Genomic DNA, 26,085 nt, shown 5'->3' with positions numbered 1-26,085 from the left:
CCTAGAATGGGATGAGCTCCTACTATAATTTCCTAAAATGCAAGCAGTTCCTTCTTTTGTAAAACACCGGGGACCCTCAGTTTGCAACAAGTTTTCTTTTATGATACCAGAAGGAAAAAGACGTATTTTTTTTTTTGTACAGTTGGAATTATTATTGGGAAAAAACTCCAAACCACACTTTGGACACTTTCTCCAAGAACTGCATCAATATAGCACCACAATTAAAAACATGAAGAACAAGAAGCCAATCAAGACTAACTGTGTGTTGGACAAATTCCTTTTGGACAGATTATATATTAATTTTAATCCACGTTACCCTTTTTATTTATTTCGCTATGTCCTTCCTTTGGTATTATTTAAGTGATATATCTTCTTGTACAGCTACCCCTGATTGTTTTGTGTTTTAATTTCAATAAATGTCTCTACGAGCTCAAGCTATTTAATTCATTCAACTATTATTTCTTGTCTGATGTTTTTCACATATTCGAAATAAACACTTTAGAAATAAATTACACAGTAAATGTGCGCCTCAACAGCTGACTGACTGACTGACTGACTGACTCCGATCGATTATGTTGCGGATGGATTACATTGGTCTAAAGATAACATGACGACACATCCGCTTACGGATCGCCGTCTCCTACATGTGTGTTGCGGATGAGCGTTGTTCCGATAAGGCAACATCCACAGCAGCAAAGAGGACCAGAGGAGGTCTGAGCCGGTCTGTAAAGTCCGGGTCTCGGTGTCAGCACCCTGGTGCACCTGGTGATGGTGTCAGGACATCAGGAAACTCTCTCAGTGCTTCATCCAAACAGGAAGACATAACGTTACTGTCTCCGTTTCTGACTTTGACTGCCTTAAATAAACTGAAAGCTGCTCCCTGTCTCACTGGGTGTTGACAGAAAATGGCAACAAGGAGCAGATACCTGCTGCAGAGAGTGTGCAGTGGACTCAGAGCTCACACAGTCCGCTATCAGAGCTCCACTTTGACCTCAAGTCAAGGACGCCTGTGGAAACCTCCACATAGACATCTGAGCTGCTCATCCAGACTCTACAAGTCGGATTCTCCCACCACAGGTACTCTGACAGTGGTACACTGATCACGTGACTGATTGATTAGGTTGTGGTATTGCATTTGCACAGTGACTCCCAGTAGATCCCAGGATGTGCACAAGCAAAATGAAGACGCGATTTTCTTGTTAGTTAGCCCAGAAACTCATTATAGAGAATGGATTATTCATTTGTTTTTGCTTTTTCAAACGCCCTCAAATGTCTTGTTTTGTCCTCCAACCCAGAGATATTCAGTTTACTGTCATATAGGAGAAAAGAAACTATTTACATTTAAGCAGTTGAAATCAGAGATATTTTACTGTTTTTTGTCTGAAAAAATACTCAAATTATTTATTTCAAATAATCATTTATTATTAATAAATATAGTTGCCGATTGCATTGCATGAACAGTAAATATACATGTGGTATCAGCTGACCGGAGGGAAACGGCTCACTAGGGCTGCAACTAGTAATTATTTTCACTGTTGATTTTTTCTTGATTAATCGATTAGTTGTTTGGTCTATAAAATGTCAGAAAATGGTGAAAAAGTTGAAGCCAAAGATGAAAGGTCTCTTTTTTTCTGTTTTTTTTTCACAACCTAAATATATTCAGTTTACTGTAATAGAGGAGTAAAGAAACCAGAAAATAATCACATTTAACAAGCTGGAATTAGAGAATTTTTCAGTTTTGTCGTCAACCGCTTATCCTGCGTACAGGGTCGTGGGGGGGGGGCTGGAGGCAATCCCACCCAGCTGACATTGGGTGAAAGGCGGGGGACACCCTGGACAGGTCGCCAGTCCATCGCAGGGCCCCAAAACAGTTGCCGATTGGTTTAATAGTTCAAAACTAATGGATTCATTGATTAATCGTTGCAGCTCTAATTACAACTGTATTAATCTGCTGGAAAATTGATTATTACACTTATAAGCTCTTTATGTCTGGTTGGTGATGTGTTATTACAGTTTTTGATTAAAATCAGTAAAAGCTTGTTAACTCTCACGATGGGTCACTATTCCACTAAAATTATTAACAGACCTTTTTCACAGCATTTTGTCATTCCATGGCAGGAAAAGCACATGTTTTAAGTGGAGAGCAGCCATCATTTATGTTAATAAATACCTCTGTGCAATGCCAAAAGTCTACCGTGGAACTAGTCTATCACCAAACTTTTTGTGTATGATGGAGGTTAACTAGGGATGTCTGATATAGTTGAAACCATTATGACAGGTTCAAGTCAAGGTTCATGTTTTTTTCATTTGTAATTCTACTACACAGGGCAGCTCAATGAAATGTAAATGCTTATATACATTTATTTTACAAAGGTAGTGGTAGCGTGCTGGGCGATATGGCCAAAAACGTGATCATGATAAAATAAATAACTATATATAATAATTATATTTTGATATATATTGAGATATAACAAATGCAAATTGTGCTCCATTGAAAACTCAAATGTGTTACTCAAAACTAACTTACCGGTAATTTACAGCTCACTCATTTGCATAATGGACATTTGTAGAAGATAACATCACATGATCGGTTATCTTCCAGCCAGAATCTTAACTCTGTTCCTTCTCCAGGTCCCAGCAGTCTGTCATTCAGGAGCCACACCTGTGGAGAACTGAGATCGGATCATGTGGGAGAGAAAGTCACTCTGTGTGGCTGGGTCCAATACCTCAGGTATTATTCTGTTACACTTATCAAATGAGTATTAAATTTGAAATTAAATGTTGCCCTGCCCCCGGTGGGAAGTCGGAGGACCACCAAAGGGATTACAATGAATCCTGGGAGGCAACATGAATGTCTGCGCAAAATCTCATCGAGATCCTTCCAATAGTTTTTGAGATATTTCAGTCTGGATCCAAAGTGGTGGCCCAGCTATCCCTTGAGCTGCACCTAGCATCAACTCAGTCAGTAAAGCCTCATATGAAAATGATCAGGATTCTGATGTTTCCTTTGACGGAGCGCTCACTCACCACTGTCACTGTTAAATTTTAATTCTTGACATTTCTTTTATTTCCTTCTCCATACCTAACTCCACAATTTGATATTTGACTTGATATTTGTTTTTGAGTTGTTGGTAGTTTTGCTTTAAAGGTGAAGATTAAATTGTATTTTAACCATAGACTTAGATTTTAACCATGTTTTCTGCCTCCAACAGGCAAGATCTGTTCGTCATCCTGCGAGATTTCAGTGGCTTGACACAAGTTCTAATTCCTCAGGAAGAAGTAAGGATGAAAATAACACAAATATTTTTTCTGTTATTACTATTAAACCAAATAATAAAGTCATTAATGATAATGTAAAACGATTTCCAGCACAGAGAACAGGAGTTGACCAAAGTCAATAAACAGGAAAATAAGAATGGTAACGTCTGTATTTTTCAACCTGGACCTTATTGTCCCACGTTTTTGTTTCTATGTGACTAACTTGGATGACATTTTACTCTAACAGTCACTATTTCTCTTTCATCAAAGCCACCAGACTCCATTGATAAAAACAGTAATTTTACCTCACAGACCACAGGATTTGGTGGTCAACCGCTGCCTCAGTCGGATAGTTTGATTGTGTTATTGCAGAGGTTGGCAAATAAGTCTGGCATCAGGCCAAATTTCTTTCAAGCCGTTGCATGATGGGCCATTGACAAGTTAAATTATTTCTAAGCATGTGCACGTTTAGCTCAGTCGGTACTGTGTGGTCGATATTTTGTTCTCCCTTGTTAAACAAATTGAACAAAAGGACACTTTTGCACATGCTCACAATAAAGCATGTGCTGCAGTGATCCACATTCATAAACCTATAGACTTTCATTTCCCTGAGAAAATTCAGGGGAATCCGATCACACATTAACCGACAGCTTTTTCTGAGGTGTGTCAGTCAGGCTAGAGACTCTTTTGAAAGTCCTTCAGAACTCTTCAAAGTAAAAGCTCTTAATAAACTCAACATGAAGCATTGCTGCAAAAGACGTCCTCACCCTTTTATTTTGTAGGCAAAATCACTTAAGAGGGAGTGATTATATGAGTAACTGTCATGACTGAGATCTATTCTGGCCCGCGGGCCGCCTATTGCGGACCAACTGTGTTATTGTTACAGTTACAATAACACAAACTAGCCCCCCAGGCAGCGGTAGACCAGAGAGGTAAAATTACTGTGAAGAAGAGAGATATAGTGACAGTTTCAGGTTAAACAAAAAGGATCTTACTCTTTTAAAAAAAGCTTAATCTGTCGGGATCCTTTCGATAATGTTGTCAGATACTTGTGATGACAATCTGAGCCTGCAGCACTTCACAGGGCGCAATTTCCCTCAAGGATTATGTTGCAGCCCTGTTTCACTGCTGCTGACTTCAGCGCACTTGCTCAGTACTGGACCAACTTAACAAACGGTTGTCCCAGTTAGATAGACACAATAACGTGGGGAAAAAAGGTTGAAAAACACAGACGTTACCCTTCAAGGCTTCGCCCCAGTCCTATTTGTTCAGAGTTGGGTTTTACTTGACTTTAACCAATACTTTTTCTATTTTAAGTCTGCGAGTAATTTGAAAGCAGTCCTGTGTGACCTCACAGCAGAGTCTGTCATCAAGGTTGCAGGAACAGTCAGACGACGCCCGGCGGGACAACAGAACAAGGTTTGTGTTTGCCTGTGTGTAACTCAGATCATGACGATCAAAGTCACTGATGAAGTCCAGACATGATTTCACTCTTCAGCTCTTATTGGAGAAGAAGGTCTCAGGAAGCTCAGGATGTCTTACACAGCATTGTTTATTGAAGCCAGCCAGGGAGAATGGCAGCAGCAGTACAGAGTGATTGATTGCCCCTCTGCAGAGTGAAGACTTTCAAGCTAAGATGTATTAAAAAGGCCTGATTGGACTGATTTAGTGGGGTTTTTTGTGAGCAGAGCCAACCAGGACCAAGCCTAGTGTGATATGATTCCCACTTTTGAACCTGCCTATAAATAAGAGGCAATTCTGAAGATGCTTTAATAAGAGAAATAGTACACATCTGTAATCATATCAAGGATCTAATTAGGGCTCCACGATTTGGAGAAAAAGTCATATTGCGATTATTGTGGACAATATTGCGATTTGATTGTATTGGAACAAATAGTACTATAGGTCTACTTGCTTGATTATCAAGGAAAATGCACAAAATACTGACATTTTGAAATGTGTTTTTGAACAAAGTTAAACGATAAACAATATTTATATCAATAACTAGTAAAACAGAACCAAGGGAGCGTTTTGCTCTACTGAGGAGGCAGCTAGAAGGAGCAAATATTGGCACACTGGCATCCTGGCTCTGGATGGATAAATCTACTTCTGTCCACTGCAGAGACTCTATCCACAACCTGGAGGAGGAACTAATGTACATGACTGTATTAATATAATATTATGTGGCGCTGGCTCATCCTGCCTGGGGTCAGAATATCTGAAGTTTCTTCTTATTTAATAATATTTAAAAAGGAAGGCTGTCGTTCAATCCCAGGCTCCTCCTGCCCACGTGTTGAAGTGTGCTTGGGCAAGACACTGAACCCTAAATTACTCCTGATGGTCAAGCCAGCACTCTGCATGGTAGCTCGTTGCCGTGTGTGTGTGAATGGGTGATTCAGAGGCAAAATTATAAAGCGCTTTGGTTATAAGTGGCTTTATAAGTGGAACCATTTATTTAGAGTGCTCCATCTTTTCGTTCTAACAGGAGATGCCGACAGGAGAAATAGAGATCCTGGCTGAGAGTGTGGAGGTTTTCAATGAGTGCCGGAAGTTGCCTTTTGAAATCAAAGACTTTGTCAAAGTAAGTAGTATATAAGTATTTTAGAAATCCTCAAGCAGGTAAAATAATTGTTAATAATCATGAATGATTTTGCTTTATTTTTTTTTTATTGTACAGAAATCTGAGTCTTTGCGGATGCAGTATCGCTACCTGGACCTGAGGTCCTCTCAGATGCAGAAGAACCTCCGGTTGAGATCACAGCTGGTGATGAAGATGAGAGAGTACCTCTGTAATGTGCACGGTATGAAGATCAAGATTAATTTTCTCCATTAAGTTAATCTTTTCCAGAACAGTGGTTGCCCATCCATCACACACAGACACAGTGGCTCTTCTGAGCATACTTCCTTTGAGTCTCCACTTAGTTTAGTAGAATAATAGTACTCAGAGGAAACCCATGCACACTACAGAAAAACTTCAACTTCAACTTTACTTGTAGGGCAATTGATTTTGCAGTAAGACATGGATGACAGACAAATACAAGACAAGATAAAATACATAAAATACTGAATGTTGCGTACTCCTGGTGAACAACAGTGTATTTAAAGAAACAAAGTGCTAAAGTGCTCGCAAGAATAAAATGCTAAATTTCAGGACATCAACTACACATTCATGACAACAATCTTAAACACAACGTCGATATGTAAGTAGGCCTAAAATTTAACAGCCGTATGTAAAAACATAGCCAACAATGTTAATCATAAATAAAAAATCGACATTGTTTGACAGCAGCATCGTGAAACATACACACCATCACAAACAACATCACCATCATCGTCGTCATTGTCTCCATCAGTAACTACAGCATCACTACTAAATGAGTTACCTTTACATTACATTTATTAATTTAGCTGACGCTTTTCTAATATAATGATCTTTATTTATAGAGCGCTTTTAAAAAAACAAGTAATAAAGTCGTTTAACAAGTGCAAAGGTAATAAAACAAAGAAAAACACATGCATGATGAAAGCAAGAAATCACTTAAGAGACTAAAACACACGTTTAAAGTAAATATAAAGAATATATAAAATAAAATAAGATCGGGAAAGGCTCTCCTATAAAAATATGTTTTAAGAAGGGGACTTAAAAGAGTTCACTGACTCAGCTGACCTGATTTCCTCGGACAGGCTGTTCCAGAGCCGACTGTAAATGCTGTATCCCCTTTAGTTTTCAGTCGAGACAGCAGACCTCTGCCCGAGGATCTCAAGGTACGTGTCGGTGCCTATGGGACTAAAAGGTCAGAGATATAACAGGGCGAGAGGCCGTGAAGAGCTTTAAAAGTGATCAATAAAATTTTAAAGTCATTTTAAAGCTGGTAAAAACAACAATCTCTGTGGTGTGCTACTCAAAACTTAAATTTCTTGTCGTACCAGACACCTTTTATCCAAAGCGACTTACAATTGCTATACATGTCAGAGGTCGCACGCTTCTGGAGCAACGATGGGCTAAGTGTCTTGCTCAGGGACACAATGGTGGGAATCAAACCTGGGTCACTCACACCAAAGGCATGTGTCTTCTCCGTTGCACCTACCTTAAAAAGTACAGAAACCATTTGTAGAATCCAAGTTCTCTTTGCTGAAGCATGACTAAACAGTTTTTCTCATTTGTAGGTTTTGTTGATGTGGAAACTCCTACCTTGTTTAAAAGAACGCCAGGGGTAAGAAGGTCCTGGATTTTCTAAGGAATACAGCTACGTAGAATAAAATGTCGCTTTAACGGTTCTTCACCAAACAAAGAATTTGTCTCCAGTTTGCTGTATTATTATAAACTTGAGAAAAAGATAATGTCTCTAAATTTTATGGTCTGGACCAAATTTAGTTTCTCTTTTAATGTGTTACTCACTTTGTAAGAATGGGTCTCAATTTGGAACAAAAACTCCCAAATGCTGACACAACTGTATAATAGTTAACACAGATAAACACACATGACGCCCAGACATTGTTCATTCTTTCGTGTTTCAGGGAGCCAAAGAGTTTGTGGTTCCATCCAGAGAGCCGGGCCGGTTTTACTCTCTCCCTCAGAGTCCACAGCAGTTTAAACAGCTCCTAATGGTGGCTGGGATAGACAGGTGGGTACGGGCTTGAGCAGTAGTTTGACGTTTGCACTGTTATAGTTATATGTTTGCTTTTCTTTTTTGTTTTGTGGTTTCTCTTGACCTCAAGTGAGACTGTGTAACATTTGCTGATAAGGTTATATCATAAAGTCAAGTGCTATAATACATATACTGTTTCTATTTAAAATCTGCTAATCTCAGCTCCCTTAGGCAACTGGTCCTACCAAGAAAGGCTGTAGAGGAAAAACCTGTACTGACTTTGTATTTGTAAGAGGAACGATGTAATATTTATTCTTTTATAAGTCGCATAGTGTCAACAAATACGTATTACTGAAGTGTAGAAATACATGCGAGTCCTGCATTCAGGACATTACCAAAGTGCTATCAGTATAATTTACTTACTTTATCAAAAGTAAAAGTATTCATATCACCCCGAATCGCCCCTTTCTGAGTGTTGTCTATGTTTATATTAGATTATAGGGCTGCAACTAACAATTATTTTATTTATCGATTTAATCTGTCGTTTTGCATTTAATCATTCAACTATTAAAATGTCACAAAACTGTGAAAAACTGCAATCATAATGTGAGATTACGTCTTCAAATGACTTGCTTTAGCTGACCAACAGTACAAAACACAAAGATATGTAGTTTCACAGTGAAATAAAACAGAGTAGTTGGAGCCACAAGTTTGTCTAGAAGACTTAAATGATTTTTTGATTATCAAAATTGTTGACAGTTTTCTGTTGGAGCTGGTCGAGGTTTTGAACGACTTCAGCATTTAATGGCCAGCAGTTTTAGTCTTTGTCCTTTGTCGCCACTGAGGCAGGTACTTCCAGATGGCCCGGTGCTACCGAGATGAAGGCTCCAAACCAGATCGACAGCCTGAGTTCACCCAGGTAAGAAGGGTGGGCGGGAAAACATTTACTTTTCTTACCACGCAGGTTTTATGTTGCCACGGCACTCTGCTCTCAAAGACCAGTGTCCAGTATGATCAGCTGAAATATTCAAATCTGGTCTAGGAATCGAGACCACCTTTCTGACAGGAGAGTTAGGTACACATTTGTAGTACTTAGATAATTCTATTTGTCCTCCACTTTGCAGGATTTCACCCTCCACCTCATTCATCACATTTCAATTCATTAGTTAGCATGTGATGGGGTGAAAAGTACAGAAAATGTAGCTCACTCATGTGCATAGTTTCTTGTTGCTTTGGTCTATGTGCTGAATTTCATATAATTTCCCTTCATTCTTGGTCCCGGTGTTGACTTGGAGCTCACTATGTGTTCTCTGATTGGTTATTCTCTCGTTATCTCTCCCAGGTAGACATAGAAATGTCTTTTGTGGACCAGGCAGGGATCATGTCCCTGGTGGAGGGTTTGTTACAGTACTCCTGGCCAGCAGAGAAAGGACCCATTAAGGTTCCTCTCCCAGCCATGACATATGAAGAGGCCATGAGGGAGTACGGCGTAGACAAGCCTGATACCAGGTTCACTATGAAGGTGGGTGATTGTGGGTTGTTTGAGTTGGGTTTTTTTTTTCCAGGGGCCTGTCTCACAAAGCAAGTTCAACTTCGAGTCTGGCTCTCTTTGGGTTACCTGGCTTCACTGAGTAACGGTGGTGATCCTGGATAACCAGTATCATGACGCTGGATATCAACTGGCTCTGTTAACTCTGGGTTTTCCAATTTTCACTAGCAGTTATTTCAGCTGTATCTGTTTGTCTTCTGACCTATAAATATATCTATTGCTCTTTATTACTGGTCACTTTATTATAAAGTTAGTACTTTTGTCCCTGTGGAGATCCTGTTGGAACTAGAGCTCAATTTTTTCAGTGAGCGGACTGGTCAGTGGTTGGACTGTTGGCAGGTTTTGATCTGATCCTTTGGCATTTTCTTGTAAACAAAAAGGTATTTTTACCTTCAGTTTTATTAACCAAAATGCATTGTGTCTGTCCTTGAGGTCCAACACGTGTTAAGTCAGTTTTGTTCGCCTTAAAACATTTTCAAAGCCGATTTTATCATTTTAAATCCGGCATAGTTTACAGGCATGTTTCCTCTTCCATAGGTTAGGGTTATTTGCATTGCATCTTGTCTCTTTGTCCATTCATGTCTCAGAAAAGGAGACCACATGTCAGTCATCTATTGCACAGCCCACTTGAAACTACGCCGGTCCTGAACATGGCGGTTGATCCTTGCCAGACCATAATGAGCGTGGGCTGTGTTTGGCTGTTGACTAAAAACTAAAAATCAGGAAATGCTCTTCTGGGTATTATGTTCAGGAAGGTGTGAATATGTCTGTGGGACCAGCGGTGTTTTTAGCTGAATCCCTGTCTTTGGTCTTATCTGTCTGTCTGTCCAGCTGATCGACCTCAGTCAGGTTTTCCTATCCACGGAAATTGAATTCCTCAGATCAGCTCTCAGCCAACCAGGAGGCTCTGTTCAGGCCATCTGCGTCCCCAGTGGAGCGGTAAGAAACAAACCATTTCCTGTTGAAAGAAGCACACTGTACACACATTGTGAAGTACAACTCAATAATAACAAAAACAAAACAAAAACAAAAAACTGTTACATTTCAAACAAAACCACGTGTGATAAGAAACAGGTTTGCTGATATCAGTGTTTTGTGGTCCGTGCCTTTGCTCACCCTCAGCTGTCTGTCTCAAATGACGTGTTGTGTCTTGTGTTTGACTATAGAAAATTTTTACTGGGAAAGATTTGGAAGAACTGAAGCAAACAGCTAAGGCTCAGTTTTGCCAGGTAGGTTTGCGTTTCCTTCTTTTTCTCTTTCCTATTTCCAGGGGAAAACTTTTCACAGGTAGAAACCTCGAGAAGGACCTAGACTCAGGGTGGGACGCCATCTGCTTCGACCGGGCATCAATCAAATCAGGGTGGTTGTAAATCAGCTTTATATCATTTTACTTTTATGGAAAAACATTTAGGGGTTGTTGACCATACTGTACATCATAAATAGGGCTAGCTTATGCTAAAAATATAGTAATTATTGTACACCTGGAAACACTGTAACCCACCGACAGTCATCAGATTCTGGTTCAAATTCAAAAGTCTTTTTCTTTGTTTTGTCCCAAGGAGCTCAGCGTGGTGCTGGTCAAAGCAGACGGGACGTTGAAGTCTCCCCTGAAGAAGCTGCTGTCTGTCTCGGCCACAGATGAGCTACTGCAGAGGACTGGAGCCAAACCTGGAGACCTGCTGCTGGTGGCAGCCGGTTCCCTCCACACCGTGGTAAGAGACTCACTGACATCAAACTGATAAAGGGAAAAGTTATACAATACAGCGAGGAAAGAGAAAACTGAACATGACGTGGATTTATGTTGATTCCTCTTCTCTCTCTCAATACTACCCTCGCTCTGCTCTCAGCGCCCTTTGCTGGGTAATCTTCGCCTGCGGTGCGCAGAGCTCCTAGAGACTCGTGGCGTTTCAGTCCGTGACCCTTCAGCCTTCCACTTCCTGTGGGTTGTGGACTTCCCTCTCTTCTTGCCCAAAGAAGAGGAACCAGAGCAGCTGGAGTCAGCCCATCATCCGTTTACTGCTCCACTGCCAGAGGACACACAGCTACTCTACACAGAGCCACGCAAGGTACCTTAGTGTCTTTTTTATTCCTGTTTGTAAATAATCATACGTCGAGTGGGACGCATCGAGCCTTATGGGTTGTATTCTGTCATTCCCAGGTACGTGGTCAGCACTATGACCTAGTGTTGAATGGCTGTGAAATTGGTGGAGGCTCCATCCGCATCCACAAAGCCTCGGAACAGCTTCATGTCCTGAAGAATATCCTGAAGGTCAGTTACAATATATTTTGCCAGTGTTCAGCCTACCTTTTGGAATTGGGTTTAATCAATCGTTTTGGACTGCGGCAGGAGGATCCCAGTCTACTGTCTCACCTGCTGGAGGCGCTGGACTCAGGAGCACCACCACATGGAGGGATTGCTCTGGGTAAGGTTTACATTCTTAAGGTTAACAACCGCCGTCACTACGATTGAGTATGTGACTGCCAATATGTTATAATATTTTATAAAACTACAAAAATGCAATATTTAAGAGCTAAAATGTGAAAATGGTTTTATATTAAGCTGCCTTCTTCCATGCTTTTTTAGGTTTGGACCGGTTGGTCTCCATCATGGTCGGGGCTCCTAGCATCCGCGATGTCATTGCCTTCCCCAAGTCATTCCGGGGTCACGACCTCATGAGCTGTGCCCCTGACTTTGTATCTGAGGAGGAGCTGAAGTCTTACCACATCTCTGTCAAATGGCCAACACAGCGAGGAGGAGGAGAAGAGGTTAAGTAAGGAGATAAAGAAGGAAGAGACATCCGAGGAGGTGGTGCTGCCTTCCCAGAGCTCTGTAACCCACGCATCAGAGGAAGGAAGCGCGAGGACGAGGAGACAGCGGTGAGCAGGTGTAAAGACCGAGGTCTGTGACGATGTCTGCCAGCTGGCTGGCAGATATGAGGAGGAGGTGATGTTGTGGCTGCATCATTTTGAAATGGAAGAGAAAAGGCAACGTGCCAACAGCCACAGCGTTTGCAGAAGGAAATCTGCAACAAAGAAGAAATGCTTACTACTGAAAGCGAATGACACTTGAGGCTTGACTGATATGTTGGTTTGTGGAAAGTGAACCTCTGTTAAGATTCTTCCAGACCAATGCCTCATATAATCATTCTTTAAATATTATTTCAGAGTGTGTTCCACCTCCAGAAGAAAAAAACTCTGGAGAAATCTGTAATTTGTTGGGATGCAAGGCAAGTTTAAGCACACTGCAGGTTACTGTCACAAATACAACCAACAGGAGATTTATTATTCTCAGGAATTTGTAGATGGCAAAAACTGAGCTGCAAGAGAGCAAATATTGGACTTTGTTCGCCAGATGGCGAAAACATGACTCCGAATGAATGATAATGTTGCTCGGTAATTACTGGATGTATAAATATGGGCCTAACAAGTTTGCCTTATAAACCTAAAACGTGATGATGCATCAATTTTGTGTTCATAACTTGTTTCCGCTGCCCCAAGAGGCCACAAAGTTATTGCAGGTTTAAGACATTAAAGTGTGTGTTTGACTTAACATCCATGTTATCACCGTGTTCATCCCCGTCTGTTCCACTCTGCTGGACTCGCTCCATCCTCCTCTCTCTGCCCCCACTGTGGGTACCTCCGCTGGCAGAGTGCATCTGGAGGTTCAGTACCAGGATCCGTTCAGAAGCTGACTGCGCAGTCAGCTGCTGCCTTAATAAATCAGGTGCTGAATACTTGCAGATTGTGATTAAAACTCAATGAAAACTGCAATGCACATTTGCACAATGCGATTTTTCTTAGGGAATATGTCCCTCCGTTTCAACAGCACAACATGTCACACAATAAATAGTAATCGCAATATTCCTCGGTGAACTGCTTGTATTATTTTGCAAGACGCTGGAATTAGAAATTAAGAGTCCTTATTGCAGCAGGGAAGAAGCTGATGACTGCTGCTGCATCAGCAGATGTTTTTTTAGGTATTTAATTAAAGGAAACTTTAAAAAAATAATAATTAAAGGAAACTAACTCACTATTGGAAAGCAAAAAAATGTTTTTTGAAAGTATTGATAACAAAACTGATGATGCTGTAACTGCCTTGAAGGGCGAGGGAAATGACTTGGCGTACAGGAAACATGTCATTTTGAAATAACGGCTATGACATGAACTCATCTCTTATAGATATCTGATATATGAACTAGCCAACATTGTGCTCTAGAAAACAAGCTTTCAACAATATTTATTTAGCAGAATTACACTGGGTCGCTCACTTTGTGTTGACAAGTGGGCTCAGATTAGGAGCATGATATTACACTTTTGTCACGAGACCTGACGATGCTCAAAAAACAAGATGAGAAGATTTTTAACACTCTTTTCTATAAATATGAAATGCTGAAACATATGAGTAGTGGGTCTGGGGGTCCTCCCCCAGAAGATTTTGAGCATTAAACACTTAATTTCCTGCATTCTGGAGACATTTTCTGCTCCAATTGACGGTGGAAATGCCTTCATTTATGAAAAACAAAGAATTCAGCTGGCAGGTGACAATGCATTATGTAAAAATATAAATCTAAAATGCAGTAATTAGCCGCTTGTTACTTCTTTGGACAATGAACATTTGTTTCTTACATTTTGTTTAATTGCCATGCATGTATTCTTATTGTGCAAATTAACTTTTTCATTTTTTAGTTGACTTGTCTTGGTGCAAGATATTTTTCAATAGATTTTTAACAAATGCTTTCACACAAATAAACACATCTTAACTTGTTTTGGTTTTTTTTTTCACAACAAGCCGGACTGAGCACAAGATTTTAAGTGGTATTTAACCGGGATGCAGTAGGTGGCGCTAACGCTCCGTCTGGCTGCGAGTTGAAGAAGAAGAAGAAGATAACCCGGAAGAGAAGTGAGCAGCCTGTGACCTCCGCGCTGCGCACGTAACACCAGGGAGGAGAAAAATGACTGAACAGAGATGTGATTGTTCCGTGTTGCCTTCGACACCAGTGAACTCTTCTTGGCTCGCTTCAGAGAGTTAACAGCGAGAATAAGGAGCGGGCCCGAGCTGTCCAGCCAGCGGAATGTCGTCACAAACGGAACCGACGGTCGGTTAACGTTAACGTTACCCGGTGAATTCCTGCGCACAGACGTCGGACGATGCTTATCGGATGCCTAACCAGCCCTAGTGTGTCTGATCTTTTTGACGGCTACATGACAGTGTTTATCTATAAAAAGTGAACTCCAGGTGTGAAGCGGAAGGTTTCTGCGGCGGTGACAGCCACGTCAACTCACGTTATATATCTGTTTAGTGCGTTATAGTGTGCGCACGTGTGTTTTTAATATAAACAACAACAACAACAACAACAACTTGTAGGGTATTTTTGCTCGACAATGGCTCCGATGGGGATCCGGCTGTCCCCGCTCGGTGTGGCGGTGTTCTTCCTTCTTGGACTGGGAGTCATCTACCACCTGTATGCAGGAGTCCTCTCCACCCGCTTTGCTGCTTTCAGGTCAGACTCATTTCCACGCACGATGTAAGGTGACATTATCTCACTTAGGGCAGGGCGATATGGCCAAAAATGTCCCCGTGATAAACTTGCGTTGCGCCGTCAACACGCCGTGTAATGTGTTTCTCAAAACCAAGAATGCGCAACAGCCCCGGCACAGAGGCCGCGTGCAGAGCTCTAATATATATAACAGCCAGGCTTTATCACCAAAAACTTAGAAGGGATTTTGTCAAGGTATATTGTTGCTTAAATAAGAATTATATAATATAGAAGCAAATAAAAAATAAGTATTAAAGCAGTGTATTAATTCTAACGGCAGTAAAAAAAAACAACCTTTTGTACTTTTTCTCCATGAGATTGTACATTTATATCAATTTAATTTCTAAATCCAACAACAAAAAGGCTGTGAAAACATATGGTCTATTTTAATATCTTTATGTAATATAGACTACCCCTGGCAAAGTTTGTGTCTTCTTATATAATTGTATACTGTTGAATACTTCTTCTAATTTTGTTGAGGAAAAGGGACTAAAATAGATTTTATCACATTTGTTTTGAATGTTCTACCTCAGATTTGTGAAGTGATCCACTGTTTGGCATCAAGTGTTTGTTCTGACAATAAAGAAACCACAATTAACCATCTGGTTTCTTCAACTTTCACTCAAAAAAACTTAAAAGAAATAATGATTTGATGTTTGTTGTGAAGAAAGGTAAAGGCTCCCCCCCCCCCCCCCCCAGTCAGTGCTCATTTGAGACTAACAGATTCGTGTCCTGTCCCTTCGTCTCTGCAGACAGAGGGGGAAAGTGGATCTGCGGGACCTGCTGGCGGTCTCTGTGGAGGCCGCAGTGCTCGGTGGCAAAGAGGTAAAAGCGTTGTTTGTTTTGTTGAGTAGGCTGTCATAATTCAGACATTTAACTAAAAACTATTAGAAAGTAATTCACTGTTAAAAGCTTGTAATAGCTCGCTGAGTCAGTTGTTTGTTTGATCAGGGTTTTGAATTGGAGATAATAAATGATCTGACACAAAATCAGCCCTGGCACACATAACCAACACCATGCTGGTAATGACCAAATAAAGCTGTTCCATCTCATTTCAGTTCATACAGATTCCAAACTGTTTATTTTGACTATTGCATAAAGAGTTTAATGATTAATAGATCACCTTTTGTTTTATACTAATGTTCAGAGAGGAGCAGTAGACCTGCGTCTGGGCAATGAAATCAAGGGTGTGCTTGTTTGGCAGAGTGAAATGCTTCCTTCTATTTGTTTGGAGCATGTGGCCAGGAATTACACATTGTACCTCACACATTGTGTATCAGCACGTTGGATGTTATTTGTTTTTTTTTCCTTCCGCAGGTGAAGACGGTGCGTGATGAAAATGGCCTGAAGGAGAAGTCGAAGGGCAAGACCAGGGAGGGAGCCAACGAGCTTCTGACTATGGGCGACCTGCAGTCTCACAGGAAGATGTTTAACCTCATTAGCAACACCTTCCCCGAAATCAAGGTGAGTACGAACACTGTTTGCAGCATGAACTATCTCATTTATGACCATGTCCACTAATCTAAGTCAGTTAAATCACAAACTAGAAACTATCTTGACCTAACAACAAAGCTAGAACCAAGGCTTTAATGTGATGTTAGAGGTGGACCTGCTGTGTTACCGGATTTCACTGTTAACCGCGTCACAGTTTATTAATCGTAAAGCCTCCTCTACACCGAGTGTTTCTGTTGCACGAAACGAAACTGCTGCAACTTGCACAAAACGAAAACAAAGTTACACGAGCGTAAAGTGCCGTGATTATCAGAGACATGGAGGCTACTACTGCTCCCTGGCTAAACTAGGAAGAGGCTGGTCAGAGGGACCAGAGCACGGCGAGCTCGCGCGCACACCGCTGCCAAAGTAGTAGTTAAACTTTTGCGCTGAACCCAGCTTCCACGCACTGCAAATTGCTTCTTTTTTGAAAGGGTCTTTATGAACGTAGAGCTCTCAAGACCTTCCTAATCGTACCAACAAAATCTTTCAAAATCGTTGCATCCCTACTCATATTTCCTGTACTTGCTTCACTTACATTTCAGTCAGACTGGAAAGACTGGAAAGCCTAGTCTTGAGATGCCTTCACATTGTCGGATTGATCTTAATTCAGGTCACAGGTGCAGTAAGGCTCATGTACAGGTCACATTCGGGGTCATTCTGACTTTCCAGCCATAGTTCTGTGCCTCAGCTGGCTGATTGGGAAACACGATAGTTCAGGCACCAGACTCGCAGATACCAGTGTACTTCGGGGATTCTCACAGAATAGATTGCATATACATTACAGTATTAGATTTCAAAGTGACGTAGGTAACAGATTTAGGCCAGGTAAAGATGATCTTGTAAAGAGAAACACATAGACGTTACAGGATAGCACAGGGATTAATTTAGTGGACCAGGACGTATCCAGCAGATTGGTTTTTGTGTCGCATTGTGTCTGTACTTTTATCATTCTCCCTGGCGGAGCTCAATAAACAATGTTGTGTTTGTCATCGAGAGTCTCCCGAGAGACACCTAGCTCACATTATTTTCATAACAAATACAGTGTAAAGCTTAGAATAAGCCAATGGCACAGGACTACACATGATATTTCTGTCTGCTTTTTTGTTTTCAGGTGAACAGCGAGGAAAATGACAACGTGTTAGATAAGGCTGCGACGTGGAGCCGGCAGATTCCAGCTGACGTACTAGACAAGATAGAGGGGGGCAAGGACGTTCCCTCTGGGAGCATCACTGTGTGGATCGATCCTCTAGATGCGACACAGGAATATACAGGTGTGCACGTTACTGACGTTATATCATTCATTCATTTTCATGATCATTTTAGAAGACAGATTGGACAATAATAAGTCCACCTGTAGGGGAGGTACAGTATCTCACACAGGTGAGTACACCCCTCACATTTGTGTAAATGTTGGATTATATCTTTTCATGTGACAACACTGAAGAAATGACACTTTGCTGCAGTGTAAAGTAGTGAGTGTGCAGCTTGTGTAACAGTGTAAATTTGCTGTCCCCTCAAAATAACACATCACACAGCCATTAATGTCTAAACCGCTGGCAACAAAAGTGAGGACACCCCTAAGTGAAAATGTCCAAATTGAGCCCAAAGTGTCAATATTTTGTGTGGCCACCATTATTTCCCAGCACTGCCTTAAGCCTCTTGGGCATGGAGTTCACCAGAGCTTCACAGGTTGCCACTGAAGTCCTCTTCCTGATTTGATATAATCAAATATTTACACCAATCTGTGGGGTGTACTCACTTTTGTTAGATACTGTACATCTTTTGCTGCTCCTCCTAAATGGCAAGCAGTTAAGTTAAAGTGAAAAATTGGGCTTTGATTTGCCCTCACAGGCCAAGATCCTTGCACTGTACATTGTAAGATTAAATAGATATGTAAGATTTGGTAGCCAAACCTGTTTTAGGTATGTTTTTTTTTGTTGTTTTTTTTACTGTTGACAGATCATGCATTGTTCTTTGCAGCAACACCCTTGTAACATTCATCTAGTTTATCTCATACATCCGGGAGCTGCCCAGTAGAGCTGCTGTTTGCTCTGTGAGGAAGTACATGCACACTAAGCCAGTTTGTAAACGCATACGGTCGCTCAGTGTTTCAGTGTGTATGGAGTAAACGGAGCTTTTGCAAAACAGCAACCTGAGCTATCTACACATTTGGCTGACTAAAGTAACATAACTATGCCCCCCCACACACACACCAGAAAGGTTACCTACAAAGCATCTTCCCTGCCATCCAGACGGAGGAGGTTACTCACAGGTCACGTATTCAGGTTGCTTAAGCAAAAGTACTAATACAAACCTCACTTTGAAAATACTCCACTACAGGTAGAAGTTCTGCATTGTCACATTTGACTGCGTGACTTTCTGTCAAATCTTAATGAACATTATTATTATTATTATTATTATTATAAATTTTAAATATGCTTCGCACCTTCCTTGGAATTCTCTTCTCCCCACACAAAACACAGAACTCGTCTTTTTTCCATATTTTCTCCACAACCGAAACCAACATCTGCACCCTGTGTGGTCACTGCTGCTTTACCTGGTCCGTGCTTGTAAAATTTCCACCGCAACTTGTAACGTCATAGGCTACCGAGTTTTTAACCGAGTAAAGTCTTTGCGAGGTAACACATGCACATAAGACGACCGCTACCAACTAAAAATAAAGTATCAACAAAAATGAAGGTCAACCTGTTGTAGCTGCTGTACAAAAGAGATCTTGATCTCTGCTCGTGGTGGCCTGACTCCATACTGGAGTACCTACATACACGCTTTCTCACCCATCTGTACTGCTAGTTCAAAGATTTCAAACCCAGAGTTCAATTTTAAGGTAATTACAGCACAAAAGGTTTATTTTGGCCTATAAAATTATGTCATTATTGTTATGCTTTTATGCATGTAATCTTCCTGTGGCCCAGTAGTAAATCTCCCTAACCCTTTCTCTCTCCACAGAGAATCTGGTGAAGTATGTGACTACAATGGTATGTGTGGCTGTAAATGGTAAACCAGTCATTGGGGTCATACACCAGCCGTTCACTGGGTTCACTGGTAAGTGTGTGTGTGCTTCCATAACTCCACATTTTGAACTTTACATGGTTAGATTTGGATTGTGGCGTAAAAAATATGCCTGTTTGAATAACAAACATTTTTGTGACATAAATATAATTTTTCTCTCTCAGTCAGTCCATGAGCCCTTTGTAGAAATGATCACATGTCCTTCCACATTGCCCTTTAGGGAAAGAAACTGTAAAATCAGCTTTCCTGGGCTTTAAAGGTTAAGATGTTGGTCGACAAAATAATATGAATTTTAATTTTCTTCCTTTGTGTGTGTGTCTCTCTCTCCCTGTCACCTCTCCTCCAGCTTGGGCATTTGTAGGTCAGGGGTCAAATATGCGTCCCCGGTCGTCCTACAGTGTCAGCCCTCCAAAGGTGATTGTATCACGTTCCCACTCTGGAAAAGTTCGAAGTTTTATCCAGGAGGCTTTTGGAAACAGCACAGAAATCATTCAAGCAGGTGGAGCGGGTGAGTGAAGAATGTAAAGTCTTAATACTATTACTCAGTAGTAACAATTCATCTCTTTGTTTTTCTTTTTTAGTCCTAAAAGACAGTTTTAGAGATGGTAAAGTGTGAGATAAGACCTTTCAGAGCTAAATCGGTGGACTTGAGTCTGAGTTTGAAATGGGATTCTCCCACAACAGTAACATCTGCTTCACCCCTTTTTATTTTTACTTTCCCTTTTTAGCCATTATCTATTATTTATTTATTCCAAATTTCCCTCCATTAGCTAAATGTTGCATTCAAATTAGATGCACTAGTTCCATGTCTTTGATATTGTGCATTCCTGATCACTGGTATACAACTAGATGCACTGCTGAACTCCTGTAAAGCTGATCTCCTCTTTAGTAGAAACAAAGCCAGCTGCAGCATTCTCAGACTAACCATTGACCGTGGTTTCTATCTCTCTCTCTCTCTATCAGGATATAAGGTCCTGTCGCTTTTGGAGATGCCTTCACTTCAAAGTGAAACGGGATCAATAGACCAGGCAGATGTTTACGTCCATGTCACCCGTATTAAGAAATGGGACATCTGCGCTGGTGCGGCAATACTGAATGCACTGGGTAATGTAACAACTAATATATTCCATTCTTTGGTTTTCTGTTTATTTATTTAACAAAACTCCCTTTTGGTAGGCACACATTCTTAGGTATTGTTTATTAATAGTTAAACATTAACACTCTACTCCGCTTCATCGGGACCTTGTAGGTGTGGTTTGATTTAAATGTCAGTAGACTGGCAACATAAGCAAATAACCTCACAATAGAGGGTGAATTTGCACTCCTATCCCATCCCACTCCCACAAAAATACTCCTGTCCCAATCCCATGACCAGTGTTGGGCAAGTTACTCAGGAGTTGTAAAAAGTTACTTATTACTCCTTTAAAAAAGTAATAATAGTACTTTAGTATTTATTACAGGGTATTTTAAAGTAACTAGTTATGTTACTATATTACTTTCACAACCCTCGCTGCCTGCCCCATCCTAAAAAATGACACACAACCTGTTCAGCAACTAATTTCAGAATTGAATAAGATAAGATATTACTTTATTAATCCACTTTACTGGAATAATAATTAAGCTTAGGAGTCAAAAATCTGCCAAATTGACACATCTGGTGGACTCGCAAGCATTGACTAGAATGGCCAGGATTAGCGCAGCCTGTAACGCGCCGAAAAAATGTTAGTCTTAACCGTCATCAGATTGTGATTCAAATGTTCCACTGTACGTAAAGTCAGGTTTTACAGAAGAACACAAATGCAGAAATATCGCATGGAATAACCAAAAGGGTTCAGACTTTGGCAGAAAATAGTGTGTTCATATTGGAACCCATCTCTCATTGTCCTTTATGTATTCTGCTAAATGCATTGATGTTTCCTAGATACATAAGGTATCTTGCACTGCCCATAGAGAGAGATGCTAAAATACAGCAGGATGTGAATTATATTTCAAAAGAGATTAAACACTAAGCCGTATTTTATGCGTTTTTAAAAGTTATCATCTCTGAAATGAATTTTTGATGGGTGCACTGTACCGATGATGTAATCACCATGATTGTAGGAGGCCACATGACAACCCTAAAGGGAGAGGACATCGACTACAGTGAAGAACCAGTCAACGCAGGAGGACTGGTGGCCAGTGTTGGTGTGGACCACAAGGCCTTACTAGAGAGACTACCAACCCTGGATCTTGAAAAGGTCTGAGAGGCACAAACACAGAGCCATTGGTAGTCTGGTCAGGTTGTGTGGGCAACATGTGACATCACCGTGGGACACGAAACATCTGCCAATCGGACGGATTGGAGTCACTGTCGCCGGCATGAGCAGGACTGTGGAACCAACATGGCTGCCACTGGAAAGCGCAGTGGCTGACACAATGGCTCTGAACGCACACTACCGTACATGCATACACACTTGCAGCTAGGAGAATCGGTACATCATGCATATACATACAAACACATGCTCACAATGAACACCGGACACCTGCTGCCCTCACCCTTCACCGTCAGAGGACAACGGGACGACTCTAATGTGAAAATTTAAATCACTATCTTTGCTCACTATCTGTAATTATTCAAGGCTGGATAGAAACTCACCCTGAATGGAAACATTGAGCCTCAGCGACCTAAACATCCAGTGTAATATGGGGTTACTCGCCACTGAGTTGCATTTCATCAACAAACCCTGTGTTCAACAGCATCATTCTGCCACAACAATTCACTTCACACTGTCTTAAAATGATCTACTTCTTCAAAGTTGTTATCTGACGTGGATTAGAGACGGAACATTTCCACTTTGAATGGACAGTGAATACATGGCATGCCACTTTACATTTCCATTCGTTGGCCTTGCTCACACTGTAGATGCAGGTCTCTTAAACTCTTACTCGGGACCCGTGGTAAATTTTAAAGAGCCTGGGCCTTAATGTAGTTGCACAGATTTGATCTTTGCTTCAAGTTAAGAAAACCTCATTCAGATAAAAAAAAAAAAAAAGCATAAAAACCTTCCACCCTCGTACTTCCCCCACTTTTTCACCAGAGAGAAAATGCAAAATCTTTCATGTGAACTGCTAAGATTGTTTAAATTAGTCTGGACTTTTCATCAGTTAGACTTTCATCAAGTCGTTGCAAGGCCCAGAAAGGCATCAGACCTATTCAGATTTACTAAGTTACAAATATTACAGAAAATAATGTTTCATCACCATTAAATCTAGATTAAATGCCCAAATGGAAAAATTGGGGGAAGATTGAAGGACAAGTTTCTCTGTTTTTCATTTTTTTTACTGTGTCTCTTTTGTGTGAGACAGATACACAAACATAGCACAATATGATAACAAGAAGAGAAGCAGCATAGTTGAAGAGATGCTGCACGGCTGGCAGTGAGTACTAGGATGGAGGATGACTAACAAGTGTTTCATGAACCTGAGCAGAGGCCTAATCAATCAGAAGAACATAAAATGTGTGTGGGTGTACATTTGCTTGGAGTTGTCTCTTTTTTTGTCGTCTTTATCTTCTTCAGCATCCTTCACAGCCTGATCCCCCACATATTATCATCGTCAACACCTCTCCGGTACAGACAGCGTTGGTCGGCTGTTGCATTAAGAGCAGGTCCTGTGGAACCAGACTAAAGACTGGATTGCCGCGTGGTCTCACCTCTGCTGAGAGCGAGGTACAAAAACAAGCCTGATCCAATATGTACAGTCTCAATCAATGACTTTAAAACTGACTACTCTGGGTTACAGAAGAAAGTCATTTGTGTTTCCTTAGTGTTCTGTCGCCAAGAATTAAATGGAAGTTTAAAAAAACTAGACCATGGGAAAATGTCATGTTGAAGACTGTGTCTAATATTGACGCTTAGCAGAGCTGGACTGGGACATTCTTTCCTCCTGGTTTCCAAATAATTCCTGGCTCTGTATAATGTACTGTGCACTATCCAGACCTGGAAAGTTCAGTGATGCAGAAGGACACCCTGGTACTAGTTTGAGACTGTGTTTACGTACATATGTACTTGCATGGTTCTGTATTTTAATTAACTTTTGGTCCTCTTAACACTTTTCACCCTTCTGAAAATGTCGCTGGCTCAGTTGACCTCTGCCAGACTACTATAGATCCTTCTGTACCATCAGTCTGCCAGATGTGTATACAGCTTGCTCTGCCACAGACTGCAGCTCATGAGGAGACATCAGTTAGAGGTTGGGCCTTCATGTGCTAAATTTCATTTTTATGGTTGGAGTGCCTTTTGATCTGTGCAGAACAACATTGTCCAAGGATGGCGTGTTTGCCACAGCGTTCAGGATGAGTTTTGTATATGTTGCTTTGGTAGCGATGGTTAATACGCAAGTATAATTCCACAAAAGCAGTTTAAATGGCTTTACAGTGATGTGGAAATTGCATGTGTACTAATACTGTAGGCTACATTCCCAATTGGATTGTGCTCCTTGTGTCCTGTATGAAAGAAACAGTTAAGTGAGTTTGAGCAAGAGATGATTATTAAAGTGGAACTCCACCAATTTCACACATCAAATCATTTCCCAGTCTTGGGGAGGGCTACTGCATGTGTGGGGGGGGAAAACATGTAATAAAGTAAGTTTAATTAGTGTCTCCAGAGGGAGCTGTGTGAAGTCTGATTAATGTCCTCAAGTGATGTCATTTGAGTCATCAGTGGGTCTGAAGACTACACGCTTGATAAGGACTTAACTCTGGAGGTGTGAGCTCACCAATTTTAATGTCACATGACATTAAAACCGCACGGGAGCAAGCGCAGCTGCAGTCACTGAGTCCAGTGAAGGCAGTTTCTTTTCTCCGACTGCACAAAGTTGGAACCACCTTTTGTCGTTCTAAGCTCACTCTAAGCTCCCGCAGGTACATTGTGTCTGATTTGACTGCAAGTTTTTTAAGCCTCCCTGCAGTCGCCTGCAGCTGATGCTTGACTATCAAGCGCAGTCATCTCAAACGCACCTGATATCTCTGGTTCTCCTGCATCAATTTATATCATTTTCCTTTTGTTTGCTGAGATCCTTTTTAAATTTGTGGAGTACTCCTAATATATAAACCACAGACTAAGATTGTACAACGGGGGCACCGTGTGTTCTGCCTGTTTTAAAAGTGTAATATGTTCATTAGGCCTCAAGCCTTCAGCAGCACAGTGGACCCAGCATGGCTGCCACTGAAATTTACCTGATCCGGTCAGCTGCTGTATCTACAGAGGCTCGTGTTCTTGGTAAGCTGTGATACAGTAACCAGTCACATACAGCAAAAGCAAAACAGCTTTTTATCATCACAAAGTGTGAAGTGTTCTGTGACTTTACAGGATCTTCCCAAATCCAGTTCTAGCAGCTGTCAAGTTAAGATATGACTTGGTCCAGGACTCGTGTTAACGGAACTGACATGTTGTTGGAATTTAAAAAACCTAAAAGTTGTATTGTCCAATTTCTTCCCATCTTAAGTTTACGCTGCATGGTAATTAAAAAAGAAACCTCATTACATCCCTGACCTTGTGAGTAGGCTTCACTCATTTTCAGTTCAGCCTGGGGATTCTCATTTATTTCATATATTGCAAAACATAACAGGAAATGAATTGCAGTAATTTGAGGGGGAAGTTAAGCAAACACTTAAGTATACTTTTAAAGTTTGTGATCCTGCGTCAGCTATGTCTTCTCTTGCTCTCTCTGTATGTGTGGGGAGTTAATGATACTGTAATGGCTCAAATTACACAGAGATAAAAACCAGTTGGTGGTTCAACTGACCGTGCTATCTGCCTCTAACCACTGCAGCAAGGACAGGCAATATTCCCTTCACTTTGCAAGTGAAATTGCAGCAGGCAGTAAATACAAACCTAAACCTGAATATTTTCATTTGGCCAAATTGAGAGGCTGTAGATAATGATGCGAGAGTGAACGTTATGCTATAGGTTATCGTGCCATGTACCACACTGTTATATGTTTTGCTGACCGTGTCTGTCAGTTGATCTAATAACCAGGTTGTTGTGTAGCTCCTCTGTGAGTCTCTTTCATCCTCCTTTGAATTTCTAATAAAACACCAGTGTGCATGATGGTATGGGCTACGTTTCACTTGGTTGTAGCAGGCAGTTAAGGTGACTTTGCAGGGTACATTTTAAAAACAACCCCAACCCAAGTGTTTCCAAATTCAGGATGCACAACAACAACACATGACAGAAACGGTAGAAAATGTCTTCAAACTTCACTCTGTTTAAAGACCATTGAAAAGAGGTGTCTTTAACAAGGACTTGAAATTGTCAGCAGTCCGAGCAGTTCTTATAAGAACAGGTAACCTATTCCAAAGATGAGGAGCAGCCACTGAAAAGGCTCGGTCACCTTTTATATTTTTTTAACCTGGATCTGGTGACAACAAAGAGCATCTGATTGGATGACCTCAGTGCTTTGACAGGAGTGTGAACATGTAAAAGTTCTGAGAAATAAGAAGGCGCCAACTCATTTAAAATCTTAAAAACGAGTAATAAAATCTTAAAATCAATCCTAAAGTGCACAGGAAGCCAGTGAACAAAGCTAAAACTGGAGTTAGGTACTCAGGCTTTTTAGTTCCAGTTAGAAGTCGAGCCGCTGCACTCTG

General features: G+C 41.0%; 2 protein-coding genes across 3 annotated transcripts; both read left to right on the top strand.

Annotated features, from left to right (window-relative positions):
- The first annotated feature begins 628 nt into the window (after positions 1-628).
- On the top strand, positions 629-13,257 carry dars2 (aspartyl-tRNA synthetase 2, mitochondrial). 2 transcript variants are annotated; one of them, XM_038718874.1, is made up of 17 exons: positions 629-1,077; positions 2,632-2,731; positions 3,213-3,279; positions 4,576-4,677; positions 5,744-5,839; positions 5,936-6,059; positions 7,426-7,472; positions 7,777-7,883; positions 8,697-8,766; positions 9,190-9,369; positions 10,228-10,335; positions 10,563-10,625; positions 10,959-11,108; positions 11,244-11,462; positions 11,555-11,665; positions 11,744-11,819; positions 11,981-13,257. In XM_038718874.1, exons 1-17 carry the CDS (start codon positions 906-908, stop codon positions 12,169-12,171), a joined length of 1,983 nt encoding a protein of 660 aa, XP_038574802.1. In that variant the 5' UTR covers positions 629-905; the 3' UTR covers positions 12,172-13,257. The 2 variants fall into 2 exon arrangements, with proteins under 2 accessions (XP_038574802.1, XP_038574801.1); XM_038718873.1 differs by having other exon boundaries at positions 10,956-11,108.
- Positions 13,258-14,303: 1,046 nt separating this feature from the next.
- Positions 14,304-24,987, top strand: bpnt2 (3'(2'), 5'-bisphosphate nucleotidase 2). The gene is made up of 8 exons (XM_038718869.1): positions 14,304-14,897; positions 15,686-15,758; positions 16,251-16,397; positions 17,539-17,698; positions 19,395-19,490; positions 19,804-19,965; positions 20,421-20,561; positions 21,558-24,987. Exons 1-8 carry the CDS (start codon positions 14,779-14,781, stop codon positions 21,698-21,700), a joined length of 1,041 nt encoding a protein of 346 aa, XP_038574797.1. The 5' UTR covers positions 14,304-14,778; the 3' UTR covers positions 21,701-24,987.
- The last annotated feature ends 1,098 nt before the right edge of the window (positions 24,988-26,085 follow it).

This window comes from Micropterus salmoides, unplaced genomic scaffold (genome assembly GCF_014851395.1).
Source record: "Micropterus salmoides isolate LMB-PRFRI ecotype aquatic unplaced genomic scaffold, ASM1485139v1 Ms_hic_scaffold_14, whole genome shotgun sequence".
Classification (NCBI taxonomy): Eukaryota; Metazoa; Chordata; class Actinopteri; order Centrarchiformes; family Centrarchidae; genus Micropterus; species Micropterus salmoides.
Note: the sequence above shows the minus strand (reverse complement) of the source record. Positions and strands in the feature narration are given on the sequence as shown.

What these genes read in the sequence shown, in the direction of transcription:
- bpnt2 (XM_038718869.1), top strand. Translation starts at nt 14,779, where the DNA reads ATGGCTCCGATGGGGATCCGGCTGTCCCCGCTCGGTGTGGCGGTGTTC. An exon ending in ACCCGCTTTGCTGCTTTCAG is followed by an intron (nt 14,898 to 15,685) that starts GTCAGACTCATT and finishes TCGTCTCTGCAG; the next exon opens with ACAGAGGGGGAAAGTGGATC. An exon ending in GCCGTTCACTGGGTTCACTG is followed by an intron (nt 19,491 to 19,803) that starts GTAAGTGTGTGT and finishes CCTCTCCTCCAG; the next exon opens with CTTGGGCATTTGTAGGTCAG.
- dars2 (XM_038718873.1), top strand. Translation starts at nt 906, where the DNA reads ATGGCAACAAGGAGCAGATACCTGCTGCAGAGAGTGTGCAGTGGACTC. An exon ending in AAATCAAAGACTTTGTCAAA is followed by an intron (nt 5,840 to 5,935) that starts GTAAGTAGTATA and finishes TTTATTGTACAG; the next exon opens with AAATCTGAGTCTTTGCGGAT. An exon ending in TGTTTAAAAGAACGCCAGGG is followed by an intron (nt 7,473 to 7,776) that starts GTAAGAAGGTCC and finishes TTCGTGTTTCAG; the next exon opens with GGAGCCAAAGAGTTTGTGGT.